The sequence below is a fragment of the Arachis hypogaea genome, chromosome 4 (assembly GCF_003086295.3).
Source record: "Arachis hypogaea cultivar Tifrunner chromosome 4, arahy.Tifrunner.gnm2.J5K5, whole genome shotgun sequence".
Classification (NCBI taxonomy): domain Eukaryota; kingdom Viridiplantae; phylum Streptophyta; class Magnoliopsida; order Fabales; family Fabaceae; genus Arachis; species Arachis hypogaea.
This window is the reverse complement of record NC_092039.1, coordinates 40,036,243-40,055,866: the sequence shown is the minus strand read 5'-3', so window position 1 is coordinate 40,055,866 and position 19,624 is coordinate 40,036,243. Positions and strand designations below refer to the sequence as shown.

Below are 19,624 nucleotides of genomic sequence, written 5' to 3'. Positions count from 1 at the left end.
GCCAAGGAGATCAATGAATGCATTGATTGAGGAAGAGATGAGAATGAACTTGATCTGGAGAATCGCAACATCTCCTAAACCCAATGATCTCCCCATTTCTGATCTTACCCATTCTCTTTAATTTCTGCCATTTACTTTTATGAGTATTACCCCAATTCCCCATTTAAGATTCTGCACTTTAATTTCTGCTATTTACTTTCTAGTCATTTAAATTTCTGCATCTTAATCTAAATTCTGTGTAGCTCAACTAGCATATTCTTTTAACTAAAGTTGCTTGACCAATCAATCCTTGTGGGATTCGACCTCACTCTATAGTGAGTTTTACTTGACGATAATTCGGTATACTTGCCGAAGAAAAATTTGTTGAGAGACAAATTTCCATGCATCAAGTTTATGGCGCCGTTGCCGGGGATTGATTTTGAATCAACAATGATTAAGCTAGAAGATCACTAGATTGAGCATTTTTTTCTTTTCGTTATTCTTTTCTATATTCAGTAATTTACCTTAGTTTGTTTTTAATTTCTTCCTCACCCCCTATACCCTCTCTAATTTCTGTTCTCTTTTCTTAGTTTATCATAATTCAGCTCACTAACCCACTAACTGTTTGATAAATTGCATCACTCACACTAACAATCATTCTAACAAAAATTGGCTTCACTATATCTCCTGTTGTGCATTCTGTTTGTTGTATGACAGGGAGAAGAGAAGGAATCTCAACATCCTTTGATTCAGAACCTGAGAGAACCCTTTGGAGACGAAAAAGGGAAGCAAGAAGAAAAAGAATTGTTGGTGCTGAGAAAGAGGAAGAGTATTTTGAACCCAACATGGAAGAGAATTTGGAGAACAATCATGAAGAAGAAGCTCATAATCATGCCAGAGAAGGCCATGCAAACCGGGTTGGGCATGAAAGGAGGGTCTTAGGATCCTATACCAATCCTAATCCAGGAAACTGTGGAAGCAGCATTCAGAAACCCACCATTCATGCCAACAATTTCGAGCTAAAACCTCAGCTCATCACTTTGGTGCAAAATAATTGCTCATTTGGAGGAGGTGCTCAAGAAGACCCTAACCAATACTTGACCACCTTCTTGAGAATTTGTGACACAGTGAAGATAAATGGAGTCCACCCGGATGTCTATAGGTTGCTCTTGTTCCCCTTTTCACTCAGAAACAAGGCAACAAAGTGGCTTGAATCCTTCCCAAAAGAAAGCCTGACAGATTGGGAGGAGGTAGTGAACAAGTTTTTAGCAAGATTTTATCCTCCTCAAAAGATTAATAGGCTAAGAACTGAGGTGCAGACTTTCAGGCAACAAGATGGTGAGACACTTTATGAAGCATGGGAGAGATTCAAAGACTTGACAAGGAGATGCCCACTAGAGATGTTTAATGAGTGGGTTTAACTTCACATCTTCTATGAAGGTCTTTCCTATGAGTCAAAGAAGGCTGTAGATCATTCATCAGGAGGTTCTTAAAACAAGAAGAAAACAGTTGAAGAAGCCATAGATGTCATTGAAACAGTTGCTGAGAATGACTACTTCTATGCCTCTGAAAGAAGTAACACTAGAGGAGTAATGGAGCTGAACCACATGGATGCACTGTTAGCCCAAAACAAGATGATCACCAAGCAGCTAGCAGATCTTACCAAGAAGGTGGAAGAGAACCAAGTTGCAGCAGCCATCACCTCATCACCAACTCATGAAGGAGTAAACATAGGAGAAGAAGGTGACTGGGAGCAAGCCAACTATGTGGGAAATTCACCTAGACAAGTCCATGATCCTTACTCTAAAACATACAACTCTGGATGGAGAAATCACCCCAACTTTGGATGGGGAAACCAACAAGACCAAGGACAAGATCCGAGACGTTCCAACTTCAACTCCAACAACAATGCCACTCATCAAAATACCTCACAGAGATATTACCAACATCCATCTAACCAACCTTCTCAACCACCTAATCTCAACCCACCATCATCCACAGATGATAGGCTTTCAAAGATTGAGGCTCTACTTGAAAACATGTGCAGAGAAGTCCAAGACAACAAGGTGTTTAAGGAAGAAGTGCGAGCCAACATCAAGAATCAAGCAGAAAACATCAAGAGATTGGAGTCCCAAGTAGGCTATCTATCTCAACAATTTTCCAAACCCACTGATGGATTCCCCAGTGATACAGAGAAGAATCCAAGAGGAGAACCAAAGAAAGTGAGATGGGAAGAATGCAAAATGATAACCACAAGTGATGAGGGAAGTATGAATGGAGTAGAACACCTCCAAAATAACCAACAGGAAAGTCAAGAGGAAGGAAGCTGTGCAACTCCACTCACATCCAAGGAAGAGCTAAAGAAAAAGGAGGCATTAAACCCATATTCACCCTTTCCCCACAGGCTTAAAGGTGGTGTAGCAAGGAGAATGTACTCAAGGTTTCTTGATATGTTTGCATCTTTAGATGTAAATATACCCTTCATTAAAGCCCTCCAGCAGATGCCCTTCTACATCAAGTATATAAAGGAGCTACTAGCCAGAAAAAGTTCATTGAAGGGTGGACAAACAATCAAGATGAACAGAGATTGTAGTGCTCTCATTCAACCAGGATCACCCATAAAGAAGGAGGATCCAGAAAGCTTCCACATTCCTTGTGCCATAGGAGAAACAATGATTGACAAAGGACTTTGTGACTTGGGAGCAAGCATCAACTTAATGCCTCTCTCCCTCATGAAGAAGCTCCAAATCAATGAACTAACTCCTACTGATGTAATTATCAGATTGGCGGACAAAACCCAAAAACAAGCAGTAGGAGTAGTTGAAAATGTGCTGGTGAAGGTTGGGAGCTACTATCTCCCCACAGATTTTGTTGTTTTGGAAATGGATGAGAATCCTATTTACCCCATCATTCTGGGAAGACCCTTTCTAGCCACAGCTAGAGCACTCATAGATGTAGAACGAGGAGAGTTAGTACTGAGAATACATGATGAGCAGCTCGCTTTCAATGTTTACAACCTCTCACAAGGAGCAGATCACAAAGACAATAAGATGATAGAAGAGCCAAACGAGGAAGCACAAACAACACAATTGGAAGCCCCATTGGTTGAGAAGCCATATAGTCAGAAAGAACCATGTTCAAAGGTGATCCAACAGGAACCAGACCCACCAGAGTCATGTAAGATCAATAACAAGAATTCCCTAGAGAAAGAATCCATAGAAAACAAGAAAACATCAATGGAAACAAGGAAAAGAATTCCAAAGGGATGGAGAAATAAGAAAATTCCTACAGACAATTTCTCACCAGGTGATGAAGTTATTTCTACATACTTTCCATCTATACCACCTCACCTACCCACTATTCCATCTCAGCTACCTCCTGCGTATACTATCAATAAAATCTTATCCTTAGAGCATCTGGAGCTCGTCAACAAAGCTAACGGATATAGATTCACTGCAAGAGGAGAGGACTTCAAGCACTATCAACCACCTTGACAAAGAACCAAACGTCAAGCTAGTGACGCTAAAGAAGCGCTTCATGGGAGGCAACCCATGTTCTATAACTCTCTCTTTCTTAAATTTCTAACAAGAGCAACCAAACAATTTCCATGGAATCTCAATCCAACTTTGACAACTAATATAAAGTTCCTCCAGATGCAACGTATAGTACATGATAAGTTTGGTGTTCAAACACATCAATTAAGGTTTGAACACACTCTATGAGAAAGATTTATGTCCCAAACTTGTTGTACCATAGGATCACAAACAAGTTTGGTGTGCTAACGTGCATGCTTGAGAAGCTTAACAATTAGTTGAGTTTCTTCTTCTAAAAAAAAAAAGAGAGAGGAGAGAGATTTTTGCTTCGTTAGTTCACTTTTCGAATTTTCCCACCAATTGTACAACTAATCTTCACATTCTCTCTTTGTCATATATAGGGAATCAAAAAGGACATTGATGGTACTTGATAGGACAAGAGGTTCGGCCACTACACCAAGGGAATCTCACACTTGTCCTCATAGGGAATGTCCTTGGAAGTGTTGCCATGCAACATTGGGAATGGATGGCTTTGGAGACCAAATCAAGACTCCCATAAAGGAGCTGATCCTTGTGCTCCTTCAATCCTAAAACCCCAACCGTCCACTATCAAACACCATCATCAATCCACACCCTTCAATTAATTGCCATTTTCCTATTTAAACTTCTTCACACAACCCCTCCATACACACTTATACTCACCATTCTCACTCTCTCCTTTCGGTTCTACACACACTACACACATCACTCCTCACCAAAGCTTCACATACACCCTCATAGCCATCTTGAGAATAACCAACATAGCAACTATCTTACATGGCATCATCAAGCTCCAAGAGACAAAAAGGAAAGGGACCCATAGAACATCCTCCTTTTGATGAAGTGCGGTTTAGAACATTTCATCATGCACTTCAATATGGGTGGATGGCTGACAAAGAAATCATGGCTTCCAAGTAACAAAAACCGAGTGTCCAGAGATCATAGAGAAGGTGGAGCAACGTCGCTGGGAGCTCCTTACCGATCCGATCACAAGGGTGAATGCAACTCTAGTAAGAGAGTTCTATGCAAATACAGTTAGGCAAGACAAGGCGGATGACTCATACACAAGTTTTGTGAGAGGGGTCATGGAGGATTTTAGTCCTATGACTATCATGAGAGTGCTGAAGTTGAGAAGCATTTCTTTTGAAGAGGAGAGCTATCACTCAAAAATGGACAAACCTCCCAATTACGACCAGATTATACAAGATATATGTGTGCTAGGAGCCGATTGGGAAAGAGGTCCCAAGAGAAAACCCAAATTTATAAAAAGAGGAGATCTCCTCCCAGAGGCTAAAGGTTGGTTTGAAATTGTAAGGAGATCCATCCTCCCAGCCGAAAACAACTCAGAGGTAAATCTCAAGAGAGCAACGATGTTACAATGTATAATGAAAGGAGGAGAGATCAAGGTTCATGAAATCATAGCCCAAGGCATTCGGAAGTTTGCTGAGAAGAGTGATTTTAGAGGAAAGTTGGGCTATCCCAGCACTATTTTTCTTCTTTTCAGACTGGCCAGGGTGATATTCGAGGATGTGAACCCCGTGTGGATAACAGTTGGTCTTTCAATCACTTATCGTCGGATGCATGTAGCTGCAGCTCCACTACCTCCACGGAGGGTACGAAAGAGGCCAGCCCTTCAAACCGAAGAAGAACAACCTCCACAAGAGCAACCCCCATCCACCTTAAGCATGTACCAACTGCAAGAGGCTATCGATGCCTTATCCAGGCAATGCATGGAAAATTAAGAGGCACATAAGGAGTTTCAAATGCAATTAATGGACCGCCAAGAAGGATCAGTCTCTAGATGGATGGACCAGCAAAAGGAATGGCAAAAACAATTGATGGATCAGCAATTGGAACAAGGGAGACAATGGAGTAAATCCTTCCACAACCTGAGTCAAAAACAAGATCAGCAACAAGAAGCCATCCAAAGGCTAACAAACATTCAAGCACATCAAGGTGCATACATCCATGAGATGCATCGAATACAAAGAGAATAAGCAGATCTTTTTGATGAGCATAGAGCATTTTCGGAAGGTGTTTACCTGAGTGAGGCTGGGCATCATTTGAATACCCAAGCCAGGCTTGGATACCTAGTCAGACAACTGCATGTTTTGCATCCTGGAATAACAAAATATGAAGATGTAAAAGATGAGTTAGCACGAGTGGAGCGCGAAAGTATAGAACAGTCATGAATCTGTCAGAAAGGCACTGGAGGATTGGAAGATAGCCAGAATGAACCGAATGAGGGGAAGCACAAATAGACAAAGTAAACTTCAAGAGGGCAAGGGAGCAGAAGAGAATGAGCAGGCCAACAAGTGAAAGGTGGTGAAGTTCCTTCTTAGTTTACCTTCTTTTTCAAAGCTTTAAATAAGGAAAATCATGTATGAAATAGAACATGCTTCCATGGTAGCTTAGGATTTTCAATTATGCATTTAATTTTCATTGCTTAGGTCTATGTTATTGAGCCTAATGTCTTGAATGCTCACTGTCATCTTGCCTACTTGTTGATGGTGTTTTTGCGGAAAACGAATTTTCCAACACACAAATCCAACCGGCAAGTATACCGGGTCGCATCAAGTAGTAATCACTCACAAGAGTGAGGTCGATCCCACAGGGATTGATGGATCAAGCAACTTTAGTGGGTGATTAGTTTAGTCAAGCTAACATTGAAGTGAATTATGTGAAGTTGATCAATAGAAAGTAAATTGCAGGAATGATAAAGTTGCAGAATGTAAATGGGCAGAAAACTTAAAGAGCAAGAAAGTAAAAGAACTGAAACTTAAATTGCAAGAAAATTAAATTGCATGAAAAGTAAAGGGGATTGGGTGCTGGGAATTAAAACTTCAACAAGAAAATGTAAAGTGCAATCAAGCAAAGAAGTAAAAGATGAAGTAAGTGCAGCAGATTCAAACAGAAATGAAAAATTACTTGAAGAACAAGACAGAAAGAAACTTAGCTCAATTGTAAAATCTAAAAGAGAATTTGAGGATCCAAGAAGAGCAATGAACTCAGGAAGCAAATCTTGATCTCAATTCTCCTTTGCTCAGTCAGAAAATATATTGCAGAAGAAAATGAGGTTTAAAAATAGCAGAGAAGATTAAAACCCAATCCTTAGATCAATTGAGAGGAAGAGTGGAAGATGATTCTCAGAATTTGAATCAATGGAGCTCTTCAACCTCAATTCAAGATCCAAAAAAGAAAAGCTAAAGTTGCAGAAGAAGAAGATTTAAAACAGCAAATGAATTTTGAATTATGCAGTAAAAGAACAAGAGAGAATTCAAGGTGAGAATTGAAACAGAATTCCTTCAATTCTCCAATTCAAGTTAAGATGTAAAAGTGAGCTCTCTACTACTACTACTCCCTAATGGAGCAAGCCTCCTAATTCAGCTCTCCTCTCTGAAATGAGAGTGATGCCTTTATATAGGCTTTTTATAAAATGAAAATAAAATGAAATTGAAATTAAAAACAAATTCACAAAAATGAAATTTCTAATCTAGCTTCTCTGTGTGCCTTTGAGTCATGTTGAGTGGGCTTTGCTTGCTTTGGATTTGAGGAGAAATGGGTTTGGTTGGCCTTGATTCAATTTGGAGAGGAATTGAATTTAAATGAAATTTTGGTTGAATTTTGGCCCATGTTGCTCCCAGGAGGCTGCTCTGCTCCTGTGGAGAGCAGAGCAATGAAGCTTTGTGTGGGTATCCAATTTGCGTGCCAAGGCTTGGAAGCATCAGGATGCTGCCCTGCCCTTGGGGAGAGCAGGGCAGTGGTGTCATGGTGTGCCTTCTGTCCGTGTCAAGTGCTGCGCTCCTTACTCCCCTTAGGTGCTTGGTTCGAAACCCACAGGTGGCACTTGGAGTTGATTTTTCTTGGATTTTCTTCAAGAAGAGCACGACATTGCCCTGCTCTCCAAGAGGGCAGAGCAGAATAATGAGCGCTACTTTGCTTTGGAGTGAGGCTCCAGCTTCGAACCTTGGTGGAAGCACTTTGGTTTATTTTCGCTTATTTTTTGCCCTTAAATATGCCTTTCACTCATGCCTCAATTGTACGCCAAATATGGATTGCTATATATCGTTGGAAAGCTATGAATGTCAGCTTTCTAACGCAACTGAAAGCACATCAATCGGACATCTGTAGCTCAAGTTATTGCCCTTTGAAGTAGGCATGGTCATGCTGTGAGCGGCCAGATTTTAACTTAGCGAAAATTTGCTCCAACCTCACTTTGTTTCATCATGATTCTTCCCTGCCCTTGGCAAGAGCAGGGCAGTGTGCGTGCTGGTTGCTTCCTTCTTTAATTTGGTCATGGGCCACACTTTTAAAAGCGTGGCCTAAGGCTCCAAAGTGTGCTCCAACTTCAAAGTGTGCCCCAAAGCTCTTTTTTTCTCCTTTTTAGCTTATTTTGTGCTTCTTTGCTTCTTTTTCTTCTTATTTCCTACAAGATTTATAAATTTAAAAGATCAAGGAAATATTCTAATTAAGCACAAAAGAATGCAATATTTAAGCACTAATCATCAATTTCTTGTATGAAAAAGCATTGAAAAATAGGTATATGATGACTTGTCATCACAACATCAAACTTAAACCTTGCTTGTCTCCAAGCAAGAAAAGAATCATGCAATAAAGATTGACAATCCAAGGTAAGAAGAATAGCAAGTTAATGTTCATGGCAAGCTAGTTTTCTATGCATGCTACAATCACAAAAGGGATGTAATTGATTAATGCTTCTATCTAGCTCAATTTATGAAAATTTTCTCTTATATTTCTTCCTTGAAACAAGCTTTTGATTTTTTTTTATTAGCTTCTCCTTTTGGGTGCTTTGCCCCATGAGTTAATAACAAAGCTACGACTTCTAAATGCTTTGTTTTCAAGTATTACCACTTGATACATAAGCACCACAAGCATTTAATTAGAGGACTTCATTAAGCTCATCATTTTTTTCTTTCTTGACTCTCTAATCATTGATGCTCAGAACCTTGAGCTTTGAGGGAGTGCTTTTGCACTTGAGCCTAGCCTTGACTTCTAAGTGTTTTGTTTTCAAGCATTTGGCTTGATACATAAACACCACAAGCACTTAACAAATAAATTGCCATTGGTACTCAGAGCCTTCAGCTTTCTCATTCTTTCCCTTTTTCTTTTCTTGCTTTAATTGTATTTGCTTCTTCAAGGTTTTCATGATTTCAAAAGATTTCACAAAATGTACTAGATGAAAAACTTCAATTAAATAAAATCCAATGCAATTGAGCAACAATCAATCATACTAGCTTTCCAATACTTGTATGCACATGCTAAATTCTTCTTCAATTCCTTGTTTGTTTATGATCATAATGTTTTATTGCTTTTGAACTCACAAAACTCAAGTTGGTAGTCATAATGGTACAGCACCATGTTACAAATCAAGATTCAAGCTATGCTTTATTCATACACACATGTAAACAGAGAAGATAAAGACAATCATGAAATTTAAGTGCTGGAAATAAATGAGAAGAAAAGGAACTCTACAACCTTGTAGTTCATCTTCACTATTGTTGTCATTTTCCTCCCATTCTTCTCCTTCCCATACCAACTCAGAATGCTTGCTCATCCTCAAGCAACAATTAGAACAATGGCTATGGGACTAAGATGGATCATGAATGTCTTACACAATGATATGTTAGTAGCACATGTGTTTTAAGCAAGCAAAATTAAAGATAACAATCAAGGCACAAGAGACAGAGACATTTTGATTGCAAACATAAGAAGGTGAGCACAATACATTGCATAAAAGATAAGTGGGACACCAAACTTAGTGTGACACTTTCACTTGGAATTGATGCAAGTATCTAGTAGATATGGGAACCAAATTTTTGTTGCATAGCAACACCAAACTTAGAATACAATCATATGTCAATTTATTTGAATACTAAGCAAATGAAACTGTTATTTATTAAGTACAATCACCAAGCCAAGAATCTGTCATTAATAAAGCTCTCTTGGTAATGTATTAACAAACACAGTAAATAAGCAAACTAAAATGAAAGCATTAAAAACAAAGAATTAACTAAAGTAAACAGAATAACAAAATATCAAACCAAAAGAAAATTATCACTGCAAAGACATTATGGTTATGCAGACAAGTGGTGTTGCTGAATGATTTGCATAGAAAAATAGGTGGCACACCAAACTTAGAATCTTGGTGTGTCACTTTCATTTTTTTGATTTGATGCAATCATCCAAAAAGATTGAAAACAATGTGTTGCATGGCAACACCAAACTTAGAATGTAACCATATGCCAATTTATTGAATTTAAACAAAGCAAAGAAAGAAAACAAAGCAGAGAAGAGAAATTATACCTACGGTTGGGTTACCTCCCAACAAGTGCTCTTTTAGTGTCATTAGCTTGACATGTTGTTCTTTACTTTCTTCCTCTTCTTCCATTTTGTTAGGAGGTATGACCTCAAAGGAGGGAAAGATTCAGCTAGTGTCCCTTGTCTTGGCCTTTCCTCAGTAAGCTTCCTTTTGCAAATGGCTTGATTGATCTTGTTTGCTGGATTAGGGACAGAATTGGTGTTCTTGCTAGTTGTCTTCACTTATTTGGATTCAAGACTTGGTGGTTGTGTGATTATTGGAGTGATTTCTTCATTAAGAACCTCTTGCATTGGTGGTTCCATGAGCTTTTCCTCTTTGCACTTCTCCACTTCAATTGAGTGTGACTTTTCTGGAACGACTTCCTCACTTTCTTGCTCCTCCACTCCTTTCTTTGCACTCAACAATTGACTTAATAGTTCTTTTATGGAGGAGGTTTGTTGTTCTTCCCAAGATTTTTTCATCTCCTCTTTATATTTTTCGATTACAGATTCAAGGGAAATTTGTGAGGGTTGTGAGTGTTCATGTTTCTTTGTCACCTCAAGTGGCTTTTGTGAATATAAAATCCTTGGCTCATGTTCCTCATCTTTCATTGCAATTTCACTTGACACAAGGACCTTTTGTTCTTGTTTTTCCACTTCCTCTCTCACAAATTGATTTTTACTGTTTGATGGTTCTAAGTGTTTCCTTATGTTCTCCAGGTGCTCATTTGTCCTCTGACGGAGGATTTCTTTCCTTTTCCAGGCTTGTTCTTGTCTTTCAAAAAATCCTCTGGACTTTTAAAGGAGATCCTCTGAATCACAATTTGAAGAATTATTGAACTTATCACAGTATGGATCACTAAGATTTCTTTGATTTTGACTTTCCCAGCCACAATATGAGTAGTTGTTAGACTCATCAAAATCTGGATCATATTGTGTCTTTGGAAGGTGTCCCATTTTAACTGATTGTTCACATTCTTCTTGATATGTCCAGACACCATGAGGATAATGATATAAGTCATTCTGTGGTTCTGGACAGTATCTCATGTGCTCATCTTGATCAATTTGTGACTCTGGAGCAAGTCTCCATTGATTGAAGTGCTCAGAATTTGTATCTTCTTGGTAATATTCCCAACCATCATTAGAATAATGACTTGAATCATATTGTGATGGTGGGCAGTATCCCATGAAATTTGTTTGATCAAAAGATGAGGTTAACTCTATTTGAATTTTGTATAACACAACTCCAAATACAATTGAAATTCATGTCTCAGATGATATTTTCTTAGTGAGGCAAAAACACAAACACCTTGGTTTCAAGAACAAAAACAAAGAAAATGCTTAATCTAGACTTCTCACCCACTTATTCATTGTTGATCTAATCAATCCCCGGCAACGGCGCCAAAAACTTGATGGTGTTTTTGCGGAAAACAAATTTTCCAACACACAAATCCAACCGGCAAGTATACCGGGTCGCATCAAATAGTAATCACTCACAAGAGTGAGGTCGATCCCACAGGGATTGATGGATCAAGCAACTTTAGTGGGTGATTAGTTTAGTCAAGCTAACATTGAAGTGAATTGTGTGAAGTTGATCAACAGAAAGTAAATTGCAGGAATGATAAAGTTGCAGAATGTAAATGGGCAGAAAACTTAAAGAGCAAGAAAGTAAAAGAGCTGAAACTTAAATTGCAAGAAAATTAAATTGCATGAAAAGTAAAGGGGATTGGGTGCTGGGAATTAAAATTTCAACAAGAAAATGTAAAGTGCAATCAAGCAAAGAAGTAAAAGATGAAGTAAGTGCAGCAGATTCAAACAGAAATGAAAAATTGCTTGACGAACAAGACAGAAAGAAACTTAGCTCAATTGTAAAATCTAAAAGAGAATTTGAGGATCCAAGAAGAGCAATGAACTCAGAAAGCAAATCTAGATCTCAATTCTCCTTTGCTCAGTCAGAAAATATATTGCAGAAGAAAATGAGGTTTAAAAATAGCAGAGAAGATTAAAACCCAATCCTTAGATCAATTGAGAGGAAGAGTGGAAGATGATTCTCAGAATTTGAATCAATGGAGCTCTTCAACCTCAATTCAAGATCCAAAAAAGAAAAGCTAAAGTTGCAGAAGAAGAAGATTTAAAACAGCAAATGAATTTTGAATTATGCAGTAAAAGAACAAGAGAGAATTCAATGTGAGAATTGAAACAGAATTCCTTCAATTCTCCAATTCAAGTTAAGATGTAAAAGTGAGCTCTCTACTACTACTACTCCCTAATGGAGCAAGCCTCCTAATTCAGCTCTCCTCTCTGAAATGAGAGTGATGCCTTTATATAGGCTTTTTATAAAATGAAAATAAAATGAAATTGAAATTAAAAACAAATTCACAAAAATGAAATTCCTAATCTAGCTTCTCTGTGTGCCTTTGAGTCATGTTGAGTGGGCTTTGCTTACTTTGGATTTGAGGAGAAATGGGTTTGGTTGGCCTTGATTCAATTTGGAAAGGAATTGAATTTAAATGAAATTTTGGTTGAATTTTGGCCCATGTTGCTCCCAGGAGGCTGCTCTGCTCTTGTGGAGAGCAGAGCAGTGAAGCTTTGTGTGGGTATTCAATTTGCGTGCCAAGGCTTGGAAGTATCAGGATGCTGCCCTGCCCTTGGGGAGAGCAGGGCAGTGGTGTCATGGTGTGCCTTCTGTCCGTGTCAAGTGCTGCGCTCCTTACTCCCCTTAGGTGCTTGGTTCGAAACCCACAGGTGGCACTTGGAGTTGATTTTTCTTGGATTTTCTTCAAGAAGAGCACAACATTGCCCTGCTCTCCAAGAGGGCAGAGCAGAATAATGAGCGCTACTTTGCTTTGGAGTGAGGCTCCAGCTTCGAACCTTGGTGGAAGCACTTTGGTTTATTTTTGTTTATTTTTTGCCCTTAAAGATGCCTTTCACTCATGCCTTAATTGTATGCCAAATATGAATTGCTATATATCGTTGGAAAGCTATGAATGTCAGCTTTCTAACGCAACTGGAAGCACATCAATCGGACGTCTGTAGCTCAAGTTATTGCCCTTTGAAGTAGGCATGGTCATGCTGTGAGCGGCCAGATTTTAACTTAGCGAAAATTTGCTCCAACCTCACTTTGTTTTATCATGATTCTGCCCTGCCCTTGGCAAGAGCAGGGCAGTGTGCGTGCTGGTTGCTTCCTTCTTTAATTTGGTCATGGGCCACACTTTTAAAAGCGTGGCCTAAGGCTCCAAAGTGTGCTCCAACTTCAAAGTGTGCCCCAAAGCTCTTTTTTTCTCCTTTTTAGCTTATTTTGTGCTTCTTTGCTTCTTTTTCTTCTTATTTCCTACAAGATTTATAAATTTAAAAGATCAAGGAAATATTCTAATTAAGCACAAAAGAATGCAATATTTAAGCACTAATCATCAATTTCTTGTATGAAAAAGCATTGAAAAATAGGTATATGATGACTTGTCATCACTTGTATGCTTGTCTCTTTAAGTTAATCAAAAAGAAAATGTTATGGAAAGAACAAGAATGGAGTCATTTTGTGAAGTGCATTCTAAGTGTTTATGGTAGGATGATTAGTAAGCTAAGTTGGTTCACCAGGAAAGAAAAAAAGAAACTACCCATCCTAAGTCATAAGTTTGAGACACATTCCTTGAGGCTAGCTAAATAATAAGATCCCAACAAGAAAAGAAAAAGAGTAATACAAGTGAAAATAAGAAAGAGAACACAAAAAGGAACAATGCTAGGCACCAAGGGTTTTGAAACTGAGGCATGTGTCTGTGGTGTTTATGTACAAGGGATATACTTGGATGAATAAGTTCTCAGGGGTGCCTTATCACTTGGTAACTTGGATTAACTAATCCGGGATTATCAGCTGAAAGTCCACTATCAAGAGTAACCCTTGTTACAGAGCACTTAGTAACCCAAAGAGGTGCTGGACACCAAGGTCTCAAGAAAGAAAGAATAACAAACCATGTGCCTGTGGTATGTATGTATGAGGGAAAGAGACTTGAGGGAGTAAGTCCTTAGGGGTGTCTTAACACCTAGCACCTTAAAACCAACTGGTTTGGGAGTGCTGGCTGAAAACTTATCATAAAAATTCACCCTCTTACAAAGCAACTAGCAAAAAGAAAAATAAACTTTGAAAAGAAAAAAAGAAGGATAAATGAGAAAGAAGCCTCAAGGGATGCAATCAAGAGAGTGACTAGGGATTTGATAAAGGCTTGAAACCTAAAAGGAAAGAATCTAAGTTGCTATGCATGAAACTCCATGAACCATGAATGTTATTTCCATCTTATCTTCTAGTTCTTTTATTTCATTTTTCTTATGCTTCAGTACTTGCTTAGGAACAAGCAAGCTTTAAGTTTGGTATTGTGATGCCAGGGCATCTAGGCCAGTTTCACTGACCTTTTCTTTACTGTTTTAAGGTAGTTTCATGCATTTTCCTAGTAAACAAGGCAAGTTTTGGGTGAAAATACACTTACACCTTCATTCAAGCAACTATTGTGAATTTTGCATGATTTCATGAGATTTTTGCCAGAATTACATGATATTTTAATGATGCATAATCTCATGATTTTGGCTAGAGCTTTGATGCACTTTAATTGCTTGATTTCAGGACAAATGAAGCATGGAAGAATCACGTTAGCATTCACGTTAACTTAGTTAACGTGACTACTAACGTGGGATGCAATTGGCTTGCAACGTTAATGAGAAAAGTGATCACCAATAACGCCTGCGAAGCCATTCATAGCCTACGTTAAGAGCCATGTTAACTAAGTTAACGTGGTACTTAACGTAGAAGAAAAAGAGGACTCCACGTTAATGAGAAACGTGAACTCCAATAACGTTTCTCCTCAACGTTAGTGGTAAAAGTGAACACCACTAACGTTGGGAAACTAGGCAATGCCCCACGTTAAGAGTCACGTTAACTAAGTTAACGTGAACTCTAACGTGGACGAGGATCAACAATGCCAACGTTAGTGACACTCACTTTTGTCACTAACGTTGGATCATTTGCATTGCCTACGTTAACTCTCACGTTAAGAATGTTAACATGAAAGTTAACGTGGAGTGGGGTTCAAAGAACCAACGTTAGTGACACTCACTTTTGTCACTAACGTTGGAAGATGGCTTCATTACTACGTTAAGAGCCACGTTAACTTAGTTAACGTGGGTTCTAACGTAGGGGATTAAGGCAATTAGAGCGTTAGTGACAAAGGTGAGTGTCACTAACGCTCTCGAATGTGATACCACGTTAAGAGCTACGTTAGCTAAGCTAACGTAAGACCTAACGTAGGGGGGCAAAAGGCAAGCAACGTTAATGGGAAAAGTGATTCCCATTAATGTTTGCGAAAAGGGGCACAAGCCAACGTTAATGGAAAAAGTGAGTCCCATTAACGTTGGCCAAGAATTGAGAAGGAACGTTAGAAGTCACGTTAAGACTTCTAACGTTGAGAATAACGTGGGCATATAAGGGTGGAACGTTAGTGGAAAAGGTGAATGCCACTAATGTTCTCGCACCCAGAAATGTATTCCACGATTAATCTCACTAAATGCCCAAGCCTATTTCATATTTCTCTGCAAGCTGGGCCCACTAAAGATGAGAATTGCTTCAACTCAAGGTCCAAAGCCCACATCCAAGACTTGAAGAACTCACTAGAAGATCATGAAGAGTAGTATATATAGGAGTAGTTTTGAACTAGATAAAAAACTTTTGCACCTTGGAGAACTACTCTCTGCATATTTACTTTTCTGTACTTCTAGCATGTATTCTTCTTTTCTGCCATTTTTGATTCCTAGAGCTATGAACAACTAAACCCCTTTCATTGGGTTAGGGAGCTCTGCTGTAATTTGATGGATCAATATTAGTTTTCATTCTTCTTCTTCTATCTTTTCTCTTGATTTTACTAGAAAGCTTTCAATCTTAATTCAATTGGTTAGTTATCTTGGAAAAGAAACTCTCCATAATTGGATCTCTTTGGAACCTTGGAAGAGGAATGAAGAGATCATGCTAGAATTGCTTTCTCATGCTGGACCAATTTGGGTTGGGATGGATATGTGACTATAATCCTACCAATACTTGAATTGGGAAATGTATGTGGTATAATCAGTGACCATACTTCATCTCTTCTCATGAGCAATTGACCAAGGAATTGGCTATTGATCAAGATTTGAGAGATTGGATTACCAAGAAATTGAGATTCAATCACTTAAGATTGCCAAGGAGATCAATGAATGCATTGATTGAGGAAGAGATGAGAATGAACTTGATCCAGAGAATTGCAACATCTCCTAAACCCAATGATCTCCCCATTTCTGATCTTATCCATTCTCTTTAATTTCTGCCATTTACTTTTATGAGTATTACCCCAATTCCCCATTTAAGATTCTGCACTTTAATTTCTGCTATTTACTTTCCAGTCATTTAAATTTCTGCATCTCAATCTAAATTCTGTGTAGCTCAACTAGCATATTCTTCTAACTAAAGTTGCTTGACCAATCAATCCTTGTGGGATTCGACCTCACTCTATAGTGAGTTTTACTTGACGATAATTCGGTATACTTGCCGAAGAAAAATTTGTTGAGAGACAAGTTACCATGCATCAGTCCCCGAAATTTAAAATTACCTATACTGGTCCTCCAGATTCAAGTTTGGACACCAATATGGTCCCTCGACTCTTTTCGGTGATGATTAGGCAAATGGAGTGCTGAGATGACACCCTTCCTGTAATGTTAGACGCTGTAACGACTAATTAATCTAGCGAGGGTTGTAGTTGTATCTAATTTAGTCCCCCCCTTATTAAAACTTTGTCATTATAACTTAGATAAATAATAAGATAATTAGGGTTTCAGGGACTAAATTGGATATAAATACAACCCTCGCCATGTCAGCTAGCCATTACATCGTCCAACATGACAGGAAGGGTGTTATCTCAGCACTCCATTTGTCTAATCATCACCAGAAAGAGTCGAGGGATCATATTGGTTTCCAAACTTAAATCTGGAGGACCAGTATGAGTAAATACCCATAGTCGTCCCTGAGATTCATGCAAATATCCATAGTAATCCCTAAGATCCCGATTTCTCCATTGTAGTCCTCCAAATAGAGCTCCGAGCACTCAAACTGGTCCCTAGATATATTTCTGGTGATGACTCATCACCGGAGCACTGACGTGGACTCTGTTTGCCACGCTGGAGGAGTCCCAACGACTAGCTGATCTGGCTAATTTCCAAATTGTACCCAGATTGGTCCCTCCTATTATATGTAACCCTAAATCTCCAAATTCTCAAACACTTCATCTCTTTGTCTTGTTCATCTCTTCTCCTTCTTCTTTCATACACTTCTTTCTGTTCATTTTTTCGCAATATATATTGGTGCCTCGATGTCATGAGGAATTGGTGGCGAACCATCTGCATAAGCATACCTTGACTCGAGATCCATGAGGAATTAGTGGTGAACCATCTGCACTGTTTGGCAAGAAGATCTCTGACACACCAAATTCATTCTATTTGGATATATTAACCGAAGATGATTACATGCTCCAACTAGCACAATCATTTGCATACATTAACCGAAACATACCGGAGTCATTACAGCAGCATTTGGATTCCAATTGTTGAAGTCTCTAATTAATGCTGCTGATTGAGAAAATATCCAATCATTTTTAAGACACATGTCAAGCTATATTTCTACATCGAAAACAAGATTTTTGTTGAACTTTAGATGAACATCCAAAACAGATTTTTTAATAATACAACCCCTTAAATTGAATTTGAGCATAAGAAAAGAAACCAATTTTAATAATAAGAGTTAAGAATATAATATGAAAGCATATATACCTTAGCTTTTGGTGCCCATTCTCTATAAGTAATTCCTGTGACACTGCAAAAAATAGTAGTAATATTGATAAATAAGTTGGTATTAATCAAAGTAGATAAGTTCATAGCAGCTTTCTGAGCAAGAAGTTAGATACCTCTGTCTAAAGCCAAAATTTTCATGGCAGCGAGAAAATGGATCTAGGCCACCTTCATGCTTGTCGATATCCTCTCGCAATCTCAAGTATCGTCCGAAACTGTAATTTGAAAAATTTACATGATCTAGCAACTCAGATAGTTGTTCCACAAATACTTAAAGGAAATGAAGCTTAAAAGTGAGGTTACCGGAAATCAAGATGGTCGTGGTGAGTGAGCAAAAGTGGATCAATTTCATAAATTTTCTTCCCACAGCCAGGTGGAGGGATGATCTTAATTTTAACTACTTCATCTCTTTTCATTTTCAGTTTCTTGTCTTTGGATACCAATGTCTTCTCGGCATGAGTTCTAGCACTATATTCTACAAGAGATGCCGAAAATCAGAACCTTTCTCATCTTCAATCTCTCTGAAATTTCTAAGCTACTTTCTTGATTAAATCACCAACACTATGAAAAATTGAAGACCCTAAAATATGAATTCAACAAAACAACATTTGAAGAAATATGTGATTAGCAATCTTATCTAAGCCAACTATGATTTCTAATTTTCTATTCACAAAAGTGCCACAAAAATATAATACATTCTTGATTCTTCATATGCACATGATATTGAAATCTCCAATCACAAAAGCACATTTTTTTATTAAATTAGGAATTTCAAGTTCTTCTGTTAAGGAAGAAGCATATTCTTTATCTCTAGGAATAACTACAGAGAGGGTTAATTTTACAAAATAAAGCACAAATAGCTGAAAGAAAAAAAAGAAACGTGCTACAATTGGAACAACATTCCCAAAATTGGTTTATGAAGTAGAACACTTGTGATTATGAAACCCCATAAAAGACGAGATTCAGATTTGGTGGACACATAACAGAACCTCAACTACACTAACAACTTGCATATCATCAATCAACACTGTATTAAAAATGCAAAGTAAAAAAAAGGGAAGGTTACCTTGAGTCCGATCACAAAGTCAGAACCACGTTCTTCTCGTGATGAAGGGGAAGAACGATAACAATTTCTGGTCGAATGATTTCTTCTCTAAAATTTTTCTAGCCAGCAAATACAACCCTACAGCTACACCATTGATGGGGAGATGAAGAAGAAGTCAGAGGGTGGAAGAAGAAGAGACGAGTAAAGTGAAACGTTTGTGAAAATATCTAAACAGCGTCGTTTTTGGCCATGAAGGGTGCTAAACCAAAACGACGATGTTTTGGACCCCTCCCACGTGGCAATCCGGGGCCACGTCAGTGCTCCGGTGGTGACTCATCACCTGAAATATGGCTAGAGACCAGTTTGAGTGCTCGGAGCTCTATCTGGAGGACTACAATGAAAAAATTGGGATCTTAGGGATTACTATGGGTATTTGCGTGAATTTCAGGGACGACTATGGGTATTTTTACTCGACCAGTATAGGTAATTTTAAATTTTGGGGACCAAAATGAGTAATCGCGTGAATCTTAGGGACCAAAATGAGAATTTAGTCGGTCATTGACCAATGAAATGTTGCCAACATATAGCGCCACATTCACCTTGGGATCAAGATCAAACGGCTGAAGGTGGATGACACCACCAGTGTTTCAAACATGTTCTGTGACCACTGGTGACCAAAAGATGATATGTATACCGAATCCTTTTTCTAGAAAATGCTTCACTTTCTTTTAGGTAAGAGTGTAAAACATTGGCAATTGTGATGATCATAGAAATAGTTATAGTTATTTGATTGTGAGAGTGAGAGAATAATAAGAGAAAATAAAAATAATAATAGAAAAAAATATTTTAATTTATG

General features: G+C 38.3%; 1 protein-coding gene and 1 non-coding gene across 2 annotated transcripts; both read right to left on the bottom strand.

Annotated features, from left to right (window-relative positions):
* Positions 1-1,277: 1,277 nt before the first annotated feature.
* LOC112798878 (small nucleolar RNA R71) lies at positions 1,278-1,385 on the bottom strand. Its single transcript, XR_003200475.1, has one exon. It is a non-coding gene; the product is annotated as a small nucleolar RNA R71 (small nucleolar RNA).
* Positions 1,386-5,645: 4,260 nt separating this feature from the next.
* LOC140184116 (1,4-alpha-glucan-branching enzyme 1, chloroplastic/amyloplastic-like) lies at positions 5,646-18,139 on the bottom strand. Its single transcript, XM_072234403.1, has 6 exons — positions 18,027-18,139; positions 17,840-17,938; positions 17,706-17,748; positions 17,449-17,547; positions 17,291-17,371; positions 5,646-5,669 (listed from the first exon to the last, which is right to left on the bottom strand). Exons 1-6 carry the CDS (start codon positions 18,137-18,139, stop codon positions 5,646-5,648), a joined length of 459 nt encoding a protein of 152 aa, XP_072090504.1.
* Positions 18,140-19,624: the final 1,485 nt, after the last annotated feature.